The following is a 13,226-nucleotide window of genomic DNA, read 5'->3' as shown; positions in this document are numbered from 1 at the left end:
GGGTCCCGTGACGTTGAGACGGGATTGGCCGGCTGCTGGTGGGTGGGGTCGGGTTGGTTGGGCCCTGCTCCCGGGGCCTGGAACTTTCCGCTCCGACGGCCAGGGGGCGGGGTCGATGCGCGTCGACGTCACGGCGCCAGCTCCTCCCGGCGCCGCTGCGCTTGCGAGCAGGGAGCGGACACCGGCGCTGGGATCCTGGAGACCTGCGGCTCCGGTTGCGACTGCGCGAGGTGAGGGCTGAGGGCTGAGGGCTGAGGGCTGGGGGCGGGGGCGGGGGCGGGGGGCCGGGCCGGAGCGGGTGTGGCATGCGGCTGGCCCCACACCTGACGGGCGTCTCCTCTAGCAGACCATGGGCGGTCAGGTGAGCGGCGGCCAGGGCGTCCCGGAACCAGCGCAGCCCCAGCCCCAGCCCCAGCCCCAGCCTGCAGCGCCCGAGGGCCCTCAGCGGCCCCCGCCCGAGCCTGGCCCTTGGGGGCCGCTGGACGACGTGCGCTTCCTCATCGTCTGCACCTCCTGGTACTGACTCGCTGCCCTTCGCAGTTCCGCCCGCCGTCTCCTGTCGTTCTGTCCGCCTCGCCTGAACCGTCTCTTGTCATCTCTCCCCTGACCCCGGCGCCTCGGAGACCCGCTGAGAATCAGGAGGTCGTGGAGGACTGAAAGGAAGTCCTGGCAGGGCCGCCTCCACAGCCTTGCCACGGGGCAGCGTCTCGCCTCTGGCCACTCCCACCACCCCGAATTTGTTCGCTTCCCATTTTGCACCCAAACCGGCTCAGACCTTCGTGCTCACTGCCACCCCTTCTCCAGCCGTCTGGGTCCTGGGGCAGCCCTCCTTGTTACTGGCTTCCAGAGCCAGGCCAGGGATCCTGGTAAGGCCGCAAGGCTACAGACCTGACCTCACCTTGTCTGCCCCTTATTGCTGAGAACTGGGCTCTTGCTTTTGTCCCTGGTTATGGCACCGTGTGCCTTGACTTCAGAAAAGACGTTGTCACAGTGACCTTCCCCGTACTGTTAGGGGAGGGAGCTCCTCTATCCTGGATCCCAGTGAGCCATTATCAGTCTGTATTCCTGGGACCCCAGTAACACTGGGCCTCCACAGCCAGCCTTTTGGAAAGGGGAGACATCTGATTGTTGGGCTGGCAGGTGAGATGCGTGGGGTAGCTCCCAGACACCCCAAAGCACCCTGGAATGTCTTCTCCCAGAAGCTTCTTTAAGGCCACTCTCAGAACTTAATCCTTGTTCCCACATCCCAGGGAAATGACACACTCTGTATTTTTGTTTTATTTAGAAATGATTTAAAAAACATTATACAAAGGCTGATCAGTTTAAAATGTGACTGACACTGAAATGCTATGATGTTCCCCAGGCCAAGGGGAAGCTGAGCTCTGGGGCCCCCAGTGCTTTGCCCCTCTGTCTGTCTGGTCCTGGGGTGATGGACAAACCGATGACCACAGGCAGGAGAATCTGAGGGTGGAAGCCTCCAGGCTGAGCGTTCTCTGGGCCTGCTCCTGTATCCCTCACATCTGCAGCCTGGGCTGCCTGCCTCCATCTCCTGCTCTTTCTCAGCTGGCCTCAGTAGTATCAGGAGCCAATGGGGAGCCTGGGGGCGGCCTAGAGCTTTCAAGAAGTGAGAGCACCAACCTGAGGAGTGGAGAGGGACCAGGAAGGGGATAAGGGAGGCCAGGAAAAGATGGATAAAAGAGACACTTCTGATCTCATCTTGGACCCTAGAGGGGTCCACAGGTGGGGACCCAAGGCTCAGTCAGCCTACTGGAGGGCCTGGGCAAGTAACAGCCTCTCTCTGGTTCATTTGAGAGCACGGTGAGAGTTACCCTCGGCCTCCCAGGGCCTACACGAGTTTGATGTGAGTGGACAGGTGTGAGCTAATAAAGTGCTTTGCGAAGTATAAAACACTGTACAAACCTATGAATCACTAATATCTCTGCAGTTGTTCCCCACCCGCCCCAGGGAGCCCGCCCTTGGTCAAAATGAGAAAAAAACAGAAGGATGATGACAGGGAACACAGTGGACCCACATAGGTGCCTCTGGGACAAGAGAGATTTTGCTTGAGACAGCTCACAACAGGAGTCCCTGTCTGCTATAAGTTAAGCTGACCCAAAGCCCAGAGGCCATTGGGGGCCAGGCCCATGCAGGCTCAGAGGGCCAGGGTGGCATCTGAGGCCCTGCCAGCACCCTAGAGACTGATACCTCCTCTTGGCTTTGGCAGAGAGCCAGTGGGCATCACTGAACCCACTGGTCTTGCCTAGGGCTTCTCAGTAACCAGCAGGACTACCTCCACTGGGTTGGAGTGAGGCAAGCTAAGCCCTAGGAATTCCTGCCAGAGACAGTGAAGGGTGGTCCCAAGAAGGGTCAAAAAGAGAGACCCTTCGGCTTGGGCCACTACCAGCTGGGGGTGCCCTTTTCCAAAGAGCAATGCAGGAAGGTGGGACCAGTGAGCTGGGTTAGCAAGGACCAAGCTCGTGGTATAAACACTGCTTCCAGGCTGAGAGACTGAGTAGGCCTCAGGATAGCTAGAGGTGTGGGCTCTCAGTACTTCAGAAGGCTACCCTGGGTCCCTTACCCCAAGGCTATGAGAATGTTGGCCTGGAGCCATTTATACCTCACCTAACTAGTCAGGCTGAGTGCCCAGGCCACAAGCAATAGACTGGAGCAGGGCTGGGGTTTGGGGGAATAGGGAGAGGGACAGGAATAATGGGAAGTGAGTGGAGGATGGTCACAAACTCAGATTGGCTTCCAGAAATGGGAAGTGCTGCCCCAGTCCTTTAGCCTCATGAGTAGGGCTCAGCTCCTGTGGTGTCTGGGTGCTAGAATGGCCTTAGCAGCACCTTTTTCCTTATCCCCTGGAGGAGGGCCGGCCACACAGGCCTCATCACCAAGACAGTCACCTCTAATTCACCTAAAGCCTCAAGCAGCCTTTGCAGAATGGGACTTTAAACAGTAGTGACAGGACATTTAAATATTCACGATGTGACAGCTGGGTCCTTGTCAGACCCAGCTGGGCCACAGCCCTGCCTGCAGCATGTGACCCTAAATCCTGGGTCTCAGAGGAGACCCTGATGTGTGGAGCAGGTTTCCTGAGGAATCTGCTGTATGGCAGCAGGGGAAACCCAGACTTGTTGCCCACCGTGTTGGCAGCAGGGGTCCTGTAGCCTTGGAGGACCGTGGGGTGGGGGTGGGGGGACATCTGACCAGCAGGTGTTGGCAAGGGGGAACCAGGACTGGTGGCATCTCCCAGATGGGGCTGAGAGCGCTAGTGCTGGCTTCCCACAGAAGGAGCTGGGTCCAGCCAGGAACAGAGCTGTGGTGCCTCATGGACACCACAGGATGCAGTGACCACAGAGCCTCCTCCTAGCATGGTCCCTGCCTCCTCATGGGGCCTGGCCTATTCCCTGGAGTAGGGAGCAGTTTACCCAGGACAGAAGGCTGGCAGCTGGGTGCCAGACACCCACCCTGGGGCAGCCACCATCACTCCCTGCCCCATGCTCAGCCTAGGCCAATGCACCTACCACTTCAGCTGCACGACCTCTGGCCTAGGGCCCTGCTTCCCCCAGTGGGCAGTGGCCAGAGCTGCCCCTCAGACCCTGGTGAGGAAGGTCCTGGCTGGCCAGACCGAGTGAACAGAGAGGGCTCCGGGCTGTTCATACCCACTCCTGCACTGGCCGCTTATAGTAGGTGACAGGCTGAGGGCCTGCCTTGTTCTTGAACTGGAAGATGGTGTAGACCAGCACCAGGATGCAGAGGGACAGAATGCAGGGGATGACCACAGCCACGGCATTCACAGAGCCTGGCACATCGTTGATAGTGACCATGATGTCCACGTCGTCCTGGGGCAGCCGCCGCTCCTTGCGCCGCTCCACCTCCTTCTGGTTGCAGCCCATCCAGTCACGCAGAATGTTGCGTGGGTAGCCTGGCTCCACGCTCAGTTTCTGGTTGTCAAACTTCCAGTAGTCCCGGCCCTTGTAGAAGTAGGTGTAATCTGTAGAAACACGGCCTAGCATCACCATTCCCAGACACTTCGCTGCACCTGCTCTGGGCCAGTGTGAGAGGGCACACACAGGGTGCTTGGCACCATGGAGGAGGGGCACTTCTCTCACCATGGAGAACCCAAGAGGAGCTCTGAAGGAGGGATGGGCTGATAAGGTGGAAGCAGCGTGTTGGGAATGCTTGGAGGTGGGGGTTGTGCAGTGTGTTGGAAAGCTTAGAGGTGGGGGAGTGCAGTGCTTGGCACACCCTGAAAATAGTGTGGCTGGGTCATGAAGTGCGACCTGCACAGCTCCAGAAAGGGGCCTGGACTAGCCCACTTATCATCTCAAAGGTGCTGGGAAGCCACTGAGGGGCTTTAAGTAGAATTGGTAAGTTCAATTAGTGCCTCCCAGACAGGACCCTTCTCAGCTCTGTCACGCTGTACTCATAGCTGCCCCCACATAGGTCAGCTCAAGCTCCCAACTATTGCTTAGACAACACTGTCTCTGTAGCTCCAGGGCCTCCATCCAGCTCCTGCCTGAAGCAAGGGAGGCAGGGAGCAAGATTTCTCCTCCTCTTGACAGCAGACACCACCTTGTTGCAATTATGGGTCTTTTTGGCTTGGCACACATCACTTCGTGACACAGATGCAGGGTCTCTGGGACACTGTTGGGGTAGGACTTGGAAGGAAAAGCAGCAGCAGCACTGGGCAGCCACCCCAAAGCTCCCAGCAACAGCCTTAGCGGCCCAACCAGTCTACAGATGCAAAGCAACTTGTTCAGACACTCCTATTGGCTGGCTCCCCCTGGCTGGGACTTTCATTGGCTAAAGTCCTTGATGTCACCTGTCTCTGAGGCTCCCCAGAAAGTGAGACCATGTGTGGAAAGCATCAGGTACATAGGAGAGCCACCAAATAGCAGCTTTGCCCCTGTGGCCATTGGCTTTCTTACCAGTGATGTCTCCTCTGAGAGCCCTTCCCAGTGACCCTCTCTAACATGGCCCTCTCTGCCTAGTTGCTCTCTCACAGCATTTTTTTTCCCTCATAGCATTTGTTGGCACTTTATTTGTTGTCTGCTTCTAGACTGGGAGCCAGGGATGCAATGCAAGTCTTGTTCCCTGCTCCATCTCCAGCCCTCCCACACAACCTGGCTCTCAGTAATCATCGTGGAGTCAATGAATGACTTGTGTCACTGCATAAACTAAAACACACCAATGAGATGATAATCATGATGGCATAAGCTAAAACTTATATGGCATGGGCCAGGTACTAGGCACTGGTCTAAGTGCTCTACATAATTTATCTTCTTTAATCCTCACAAAGCTCTATGAGGTGGGTATCATTATTCTTCTCATTTTATAGCTGAGGAAACTGAGAAAACTTGAGTGATTTGCCTAAACTCATAGTAAGTGGAGATGGGATGTGAAACCAGCCAGTCTGGATCCAGAGTGTGTGCTTTTGGTCAGATCAGGGAGATGTATTTAACAAACATTCATGGATACCCACTCTGCACCTGGCAATACCTGGCCCTTCCTCTAGAGAAGCACTTAGTTTGGTGGGGAGAGAGCTGTGAGTGCCTAATGGCAGCCATGGTGGCTGGTTGCCAGCCTGGGCTCCAGGAGGAGCTTAGGAAATGTCACAAATAAAAGAGGCTTCTCTTTCCATTTTCCTGCCCTCAAGCCCTGTGAAAAAGCACCTTTGACCCACCCATATCCATCTTGCTTTTCAGATTTGATAACTTGAGGAACCCCTAGAGGACCCCTGAGGACCTCTGTTTGAGAAATGCTGTCTGAAGGAATGAAGTCAGTGTGTGAAAACATCTCTCAATTGTGAATCATTCCTGCAGATGAGAAAGTGTGACTTGGTAGCTCGTAACAGAGAATTAATTTACTGTGTGAACATGGGTGGATATGAGGCAGTTGTCTTTGCCACTAGGTGGTGTTTCTCAAACTTGGATACCCTGAGAGTATGCCCATGGGCCCTGCTGAGACCTACATAAAATCAGACCCCCCCACCCGTCCAGGCCCTTACATACATCCTTCCTTGCTGATGAAGGCCCCTTGGGGAGCCTGTGGGATGCCCTTCCACACGGTGATGGGCTTGGGGTAGCCAGGGTCCGTGGCCCGCCGCTCCTCACTGTAGCGCCAGTACCGCTCGCCTTTGAAAAAGTAGGTCTTGCCCACTGGTTCCCATCGCAGAGCCGTGTCAATGCCTTCTCGGGGCAGACAGCTGCCCAGCTCCCCCAGACTGTGGGGGTACCCAGGCTCCACTGTCACCTCCTTAAACACCCAGTATTTGTCACCTGTGGCAAAGAGGAGCCCAGGATGAGTCTTCCCCAGTCACTCAATGCCGAAGTTGTGGCTAATGCCACTTTCCCATTTTCTACTGGGACTGAAGTCATTAATAGAGCCAGGGAGTCAGGGGGAAACCGAGCCCTAGGCCTGCTTGATCCTCTTGCTGAGAGACTGAGGTCCCTTGGCCCAGGCAGAGCTTGGGCAAGAAGCCAGAAGCCAGTCACAGATCCTGGGCAACTCTCCCTGTGCTACTCAGGCTCTATGCCCCATGGTATTTGCCTTTCAAGTGACTTGCTCCTCTCTCTTCTCCAGATGAGCTCAGCCCCTTCTCCCATCTTCTACCAATGACACCCACCTGTGAGGCTTTAGCCTACGGTCCTTTCCCACTGGACCTGGGCACCAGACTCAGGTGCCTTGATCACCCACTGGCCTTTGGGCATTTTCAAGTCAGCTTCCTGGAGCTCCTCATCTCGCCACATGGGGCTCCTGCCCTCATCACTTTTCTGCCTCCCAGGGTCCCCAACAAGAAGTCCTGGCATCACCTTTGACCCTCTCTTTCCTCCTCTCAGTACTTAGCCTCTCAGGAGGATTTTTAATCTTTTAACTGTCTCTAGTCTCAGTACTCCTTCCCAGTATGGACCTTATAGATGTTACTCTTCTTAACTCCAGCAACTGTCTCAGAAATGGCCTCCCTGTCTCTGCCCTATTGGATTGCTACCTTCCCTGTGGCTCTCTGCTGCTCAGAAACATTCAGTGACCTTCAAGCATTTCCCTAATGGATCAAGACCACATTCTGACCTGGCAACCAAGGCTCCTCAGGACTTGTCCCCAAACTACCTTTCTAGGCCACTTCTCACAGCTCTCCAGTATGGGGCTCCATGGCTGTCTGGCAGGTCTCCTAGGCCCTTTGAATGTACTTGCACATTCCCACACTACTTCTTTCCTGCTGTTCCTTCCCCTTTGATGCTTTCCTTGCTTCTCACTATATGTATCTTACGCTCTGGGGCTGGCCCAAGTCAAGACTATCAAAATGAAACAAGCTAGCACAGGGTGGCACAGACTAGGCATGCCATACATGTTAGCTCCCCCTCGCCCCTTCCCTGACCTCACCAGCCTGTGTGACCTCCTCCCTCTGGGCTCTTACAGAACTGACAGGATGGCCTTCCATGGAGCACTGGATGGTCTTCAATTGCCTGTACCACCCTCTACTTCATGTGGGTGAGGCTTGTTACTCCACCAGTTTTGGCAATAATCACTTCCTGACTTGATTTCCAGGTTGTGCATCGCCTGCCTGCAGGGATCTGTCCTGTGAGATGTCAGTGTCTCTGTTAGGGCTAGAAGAACCCTTGGAGGGCATCTGCCTCCCACCCCACCTCTTCCAGTGTATAGATGGAAAAAGAGGGTCCTGAGAAGGGCAGGGAACTGTCCCAGTTCACTCAGCACAGGTCACATTACCTTTGAAGAAGACAAATCTTCCATCAGCCCTTTCATAGGCTGCATCTATGCGGGCAGGCAGGCCCTTCCAGAATTGCTCAATCTGCATAGGGTAGCCCTCCTGCACTCTGTTATTGCGCAGACGCCAGAACCAGCGATCCTGGGGGTTAAGGGGAGAAGAAGAGCATGGCCTCTGAACCCAGTGATCTCGGCCCTGGGACTCAGGCCACAACAACCCAACACCTTCCACTGGGCCCAGCCTCGCAACCCTCCATGAATTCTGTCCATTTACAGCTTCTAATTTTCAAAGCAGTTTTGTGAGGAAGACAGGATGCTCATTAACTCTCTTCATGTAAGCTTCCTGATGGCTCTTGCTGCCCAAGGGGCCATGAGATAGACAGCACACAGGCTTGGTGGTGGGGAGGTGTGGAGGAGCTTGAAGGGATGATGCTGGGGCCTGCAGTGGCCACATGAGGGCTGTGGAGAGTCCCTGACATCAGCCAGGTCACTCCTCAGGCTGGGGGGAAGCTTGAGGTCGTCACTGAGCCTAGACAGAGTGCCATCTTCATGGCTGGCTCCATCTAGCTGGGCAAGGACTATGGGAGAGAAGCATGGGAATTCCCTCAAGACCTGGGTATAAATTCAGATTCCTCCATTTATAGTTTCATGACCTTGGGCACAGTACTTAAAGAGCCTCACCAGATGGGGGTAATAATAGGCCATCAAGTGAGAGATTATAGGTGAAGTGCCTAGAACAGTACAAGGCACATAGTTGATGTTGAATAAATGGCAGCTCTATAGGCCAAGAGTCTGATAAAAACTTCCTCTTCAAACTGGTGCCTTGTCCCACTGTAGCCCTTGGCTGGTAGGTAGTCTGGGCAAAGCCTGTAACCTCCCAAGACCTCAGTTTTCTTATGTGTAAATGGGCATGATAAAGCCCAGACTTGCCTAGAAACCATCCAGTTGGGAGGATCAGAGTGCAGAAGAATGAATGTGATTTGTAAAAGATGGTACAAAAGCTAGAAAATGCTTTTTTTTTAAAAAAAAAGATGTTTTACAAAGCACTTTCACATCCAGTTTTTTAAACCTTATTTTGACTTTCACAACTCTGTGAAGTAGATCTGAGATCTAGAGAGTCTTAAGAAAAGCCAAGTGACTTTCCTAGAGCCACTCAATGAGAGGCAGGACTGGGGCTGACCCATGTTGCCTGATTCTTACTCAGTGCTCAAGCTTGCTCGGGTGAATTCCATGAGGGGGGTAAGGTAACCCTCCTCAACCACTCAGTGTGGTGGAGACATGCTTCCCAGATCTTTTCAGTGGAGAGCTTGTTGCCCTGGTGGCTGAGAGAGTGGTCATCAGGCAGCTTTCAGCTGTTAGCCTCTCTGGGGATGGCCTCAGCTTCAGAGAGCTCCCCCAAGGTCACACCCTTCCTCATACAGTGATGGAACGAGGCCGGGGGTATAAAGTTCCAGCCATTTGGACCCCAATGTGGGATAACTGATGGGCCATTCTAGCTCCAGAGCTCCCTGGGCAGGTGGCCACGTCCACAATGGGCCTGGTTGCTGCTTATCTTCTCCTTCTGCCTAGTCTTGCTTTCTTCCCACAGATGTTGATCCCAAAGGTACTCCCTAATCAAAATCCTGCATTCCAAACATGGTATCAGAGTCCCTTCCCTGAGAACCAAACCTGCAACACACCAAGCAGGCTGCCACCCAGACAGCCCGTGGCTAACATGACGGGAACAGGACAGAAGACAAGAGGTAGCCTGACCAGGTTTCTATCAGGTACCCCTTGGTACCAGCCTTTCAGCCTTGCAGGAACTGGAGACACTCAGCTACCACTGTACCAGTCCTTACTCCAAGCCGCCATCTTCATAACCATGTGCTCATTGGCTCTTCATATACCCTGCATTAAAGGAATGATTCTCCTAGTTTTCAGAGGGAGAAACTGAGGTCCAGAGGAGGGAGGTGACTTGTTTAAAGTCACAGACCAGAATCCCGTCTCCAGCATTTTTCCCCAGCGTTAATTCCTGGGAGAGTGCGGGGTTACCAGTCTCCCCCCACCCCCGCCTTGGAAGCAAGTTGACTTACCCAGCAGCACCAGGAAGAGACCCCATGTCCTGGCCACTGGGCCAACTCCCATCCAGGCCCCATAACAGGCCTAATCCCAGACAGCAGCCTTCTCTAGCTTCATGGTTGGGGAAGGATTGGGAGGGAACAACCTGGGGGGTGCCAGTCGACTGGCCCTACCTTAAACACAAACATCTCGCCCCGGAAGAGGGCCACTGTGTTGAAGTTGCCATCACAGATGTTGGGTTTGGCGCCCGGTGTGGATGGCCTGTCCCCAAGGGGTGGCCGAGGGGGCCTGGGCTGGCGCTCATGCTTCCTCTCAGACGGTGAGTGGATCCTGCGGACAGGGAGCGTGGGGAGGGGCCTTGTGGGCTCCAGGGGCTCAGCTGGGGGTCCTGGAGAGAGGGGCTGCATTTTAGAGAGGGGCCAGCTGTTCCCTGCCTCCCACTGCCATTGCCTCGTCATCACCCGGGCAGCTCTGAGACAAATCTGTCACACTCCAGCCTCCTATCCCCTTCCCCCATTTTTTTACTCCTCTAATCTTTATCAAAATAGCCATTAAATGGGAACTCTCATCTTTCTATGCCAAGATCTGGTATCTTTTCCCCTATTATAAAAAGAGAACATGTCCCTTCTTAGGCTCAATGTCCCCTACCCTCTTTGCTCCCCTCCACACATGCTGGCCCCACTTTCTCACTCTCCCTTCATTCTTCATCTCACTCCACCACGGCCTCTGCCCTGTCACCCACTGATACTCCTCTGTCAAGATCACCAATGACCTCCACGTTGCCAAATCCAATGGTTACTTGACTCAAATTTTGATGTATATATGAATCATCCAGAGATCTTGATAAAATCCAGATTATGACTCGGGTGGGGCCTGTCATTCTGCTTTTCTTCAAGCTTTCAGGTGATACAGACATCGCTGCTCTCAGACCCATACTTTGAGTAGCAGGATCATAAAAATACTTTCCTCGAAACACTCTTCTCTCTCTTCCACAACCCTGTACTTTCTTGGTTTTCCTCCTACCTCATGGGCTGTTCTTTCTCAGGCTCCTTTGCTGTCAGCCTTTCCTCATCCACCCTACTCTAAAGGTTGGAGTGCCCTGGGTCCTCTTTTCTCTTTCACTTTTTGTCTCTAGGTCTGTGCTTCTCAATTTGGACTGTATATTAGGATCACCTGGGGAGCCTTTAAAACTCCTGCTGCTTAGAAGGCACTCCAGTCTAATTAAAACCAAATTTCTGGGGGTGAGGCTGTTATTGGTATTTTTTACTGAAATCTCAAGGTGATTCCAATGGACTGCCAAGTTGAGAATCACTTTCCAAAGTGATCTCATCCAGGTTCATGGCTTTAAAGACCCTCTATGTTAGAGCTGGCCAGTAGGATGTTCTGTGATAACAGAAGTGTTGTATATCTGTGCCGTTCAATACAATAGCCTCTAGCCACATGTGGCTATTGAGCACTTGAATAAATAGCTACTAGTTATTAGTATGGAATTTATTTGATGAGGGACTAATTCTTAGCATGACACATAAACTGAAATTTTATTTAATTATGGTTAATATAAATTTAAATTTCAGTAGGACATCAAAGATTCCAAATCAATATCCCAGCCCAGATTTCTGAGCTACAGGCTGGTAAATCCTATTGTCCCACAATTTACAAAAGCCAGAAACTTTGGTGTCATTCTTGGCCCTTACCACTGTATCTGATCTATCAGCAAATCCTGTCCATTCTGCTTTCAAAATACCTTCCGGTCCCCAATGACCCTGTCCAGTCCTTTACTGCTTCACTTATGGAGATACTCTCCATGCTCCAGGGCTCTGGGTGGGGCTGCCTCCTCTGTGATGTCCTGAGGGCCTCCAGAGGGAGTCCTCCTGCTATGCTCCATAGCTTGGGGGCTGTGGGGGCTTGTGCTATGTGGGCATTCATTTGCCCAAGTAAATTGGTTTTCCCATCTGAACTGACTTGACACCAACAAGAACTTCACATACTAGTGTGAACAGAGAACTAGGAAGGAGGCATGGTAGCAGGCCCCTCATATCTTATCAAGATATCAGCCTAGCTTCTCATTTTTTCTTGTTTAAGAAAAAAGCTCTGGTTAAAATACTCATCACATTGTATCACCATTACTTGGGCAGATGTGTGAATCTCTTGGCTATAGATGGGACCCCTTGAGAGTGCAATGAACCACAGGAGGCGAGAGGGAGGGGATAGAGAAAAGGGAGTGGGTGGGCCTCTACTCACTTCTGTCCCTCCCAGTCACAGCTCAGACCCTCCCCTAGGTTTCCCAACTGTATGTGGTGGTAGGGGGAGCCCCCTCTAACCGGCAAAGACCTCAGAAGTCTCTAAAGGTCAGAGATCAGTCAGACATAGCAGCTATGCTGAAGGATGGCAATCCCCCCCGCCCCGACGCCCCCAGCAGACAGTCACAGCAGTGGCCCTCCCTCCCCTGCCACACACCGTAGATCTTCTGGATGCCCTGGAGATCATCCTGAGGCAGCTTGAAGTTGTGCGTCTCCATGTACTGGTAGAAGGGTGCCATGATAGCGCTGGGGTCGTTGGAGTGCTCCAGTCCCAGCGCATGGCCCAGCTCATGCACAGCCACCAGGAAGAGGTCATTCCCTGTGGAGAGGCGGATGGGGAGGTGCCCAGGGCACTCACTTAGGTTCAGTCAGTCGATCCATTATTTTAGCAGAAACTGAGCATAAGCTTTGTGCCAGGCCCTGTGCTGGATACTTGGACATACAGAGAAATCAGACAAATCCCTGCCTTCCAGAACTCTGGATATGGTGGGGGATATGGAGAGAGAGAGAGAAAATAAGTGAAACTAGTGTTCCAGGTGCTATAATAGATGTTTGTAAGGGTCAAGTGAGGGTTCTGAGGAGAGAGGAGTCATTTAAACTTGAAGATGTTCAGAGAAAGCTTCATAAAAGTGAAGCTTAAGTTGAGTCTTGAAAGATAAGAAAGTTAGTCAGGAGAAAGTATTCAGGGGGTAGGAGAGGAAGAGGGGTGGGGGTGGCCTTCCTGGCAGAGGGAATGTTATAAACAAGATCCAGGGACAAGCGGTTTCATTCCACTTGGCTGTGGAACAAAACACAAGGGGAGAGCCAGAGAGAGATGAGGTCAGCCAGGCTGGCAGGCAGGGCTCTGTGATGCCATGCAAAGGAATTTGGATTGGCTTCTTAGCCAGTGGGGGGTGTAAGTAGAGTGGGGGTGGTGGCATGATGAAATCACTCTGGCTGCAGTTGGAGGAAGGATAGAGTGCAGTGAGACCAGAGGCAGAGGGATCAGTGGGATCAATTCAGAAGCTGGGACAAGGGTCCAGGTGAGAGATGAAAAGGGCCTGAGCCAAGGCGGAGTTAGTGGGACAAGCAGAGGGGTGTCCTGGCAGTGGCAGGCTGGCAGTCAGTTTCATGAGACCCAGGGGCAGGCAGGGCTCTGCTTGT

At 53.2% G+C, this 13,226-nt stretch overlaps 2 protein-coding genes across 3 annotated transcripts in view; one reads left to right on the top strand and one right to left on the bottom strand.

Annotated features, from left to right (window-relative positions):
* The first annotated feature begins 28 nt into the window (after nucleotides 1-28).
* Nucleotides 29-1,908, top strand: MMP24OS (MMP24 opposite strand). Of its 2 annotated transcripts, none has more exons than XM_044747912.2 (2): nucleotides 29-230; nucleotides 347-1,908. In XM_044747912.2, the coding sequence occupies exon 2, from the start codon at nucleotides 350-352 to the stop codon at nucleotides 521-523; it is 174 nt and encodes a 57-aa protein (XP_044603847.2). In that variant the 5' UTR covers nucleotides 29-230; nucleotides 347-349; the 3' UTR covers nucleotides 524-1,908. The 2 variants fall into 2 exon arrangements, with proteins under 2 accessions (XP_044603847.2, XP_044603846.2); XM_044747911.2 differs by having other exon boundaries at nucleotides 51-230; nucleotides 344-1,908.
* MMP24 (matrix metallopeptidase 24) overlaps nucleotides 1,264-13,226 on the bottom strand; it is a 43,354-nt gene continuing 31,391 nt past the window's right edge. The window contains exons 5-9 of the mRNA XM_044748803.2: nucleotides 12,241-12,402; nucleotides 9,957-10,171; nucleotides 7,729-7,867; nucleotides 6,015-6,281; nucleotides 1,264-3,994 (exon numbers count right to left, since the gene is read on the bottom strand). Of these exons, the coding sequence (XP_044604738.2) occupies nucleotides 3,657-3,994; nucleotides 6,015-6,281; nucleotides 7,729-7,867; nucleotides 9,957-10,171; nucleotides 12,241-12,402 (1,121 nt within the window). The 3' untranslated portion in view covers nucleotides 1,264-3,656. The remainder of the gene's footprint in view (nucleotides 3,995-6,014; nucleotides 6,282-7,728; nucleotides 7,868-9,956; nucleotides 10,172-12,240; nucleotides 12,403-13,226) is intronic.

The sequence above is a fragment of the Equus asinus genome, chromosome 15 (assembly GCF_041296235.1).
Source record: "Equus asinus isolate D_3611 breed Donkey chromosome 15, EquAss-T2T_v2, whole genome shotgun sequence".
In the NCBI taxonomy this organism is placed as follows: domain Eukaryota; kingdom Metazoa; phylum Chordata; class Mammalia; order Perissodactyla; family Equidae; genus Equus; species Equus asinus.
The sequence above is the reverse complement of the archived record's forward strand: the minus strand, read 5'-3'. Positions and strand labels throughout refer to the sequence as shown.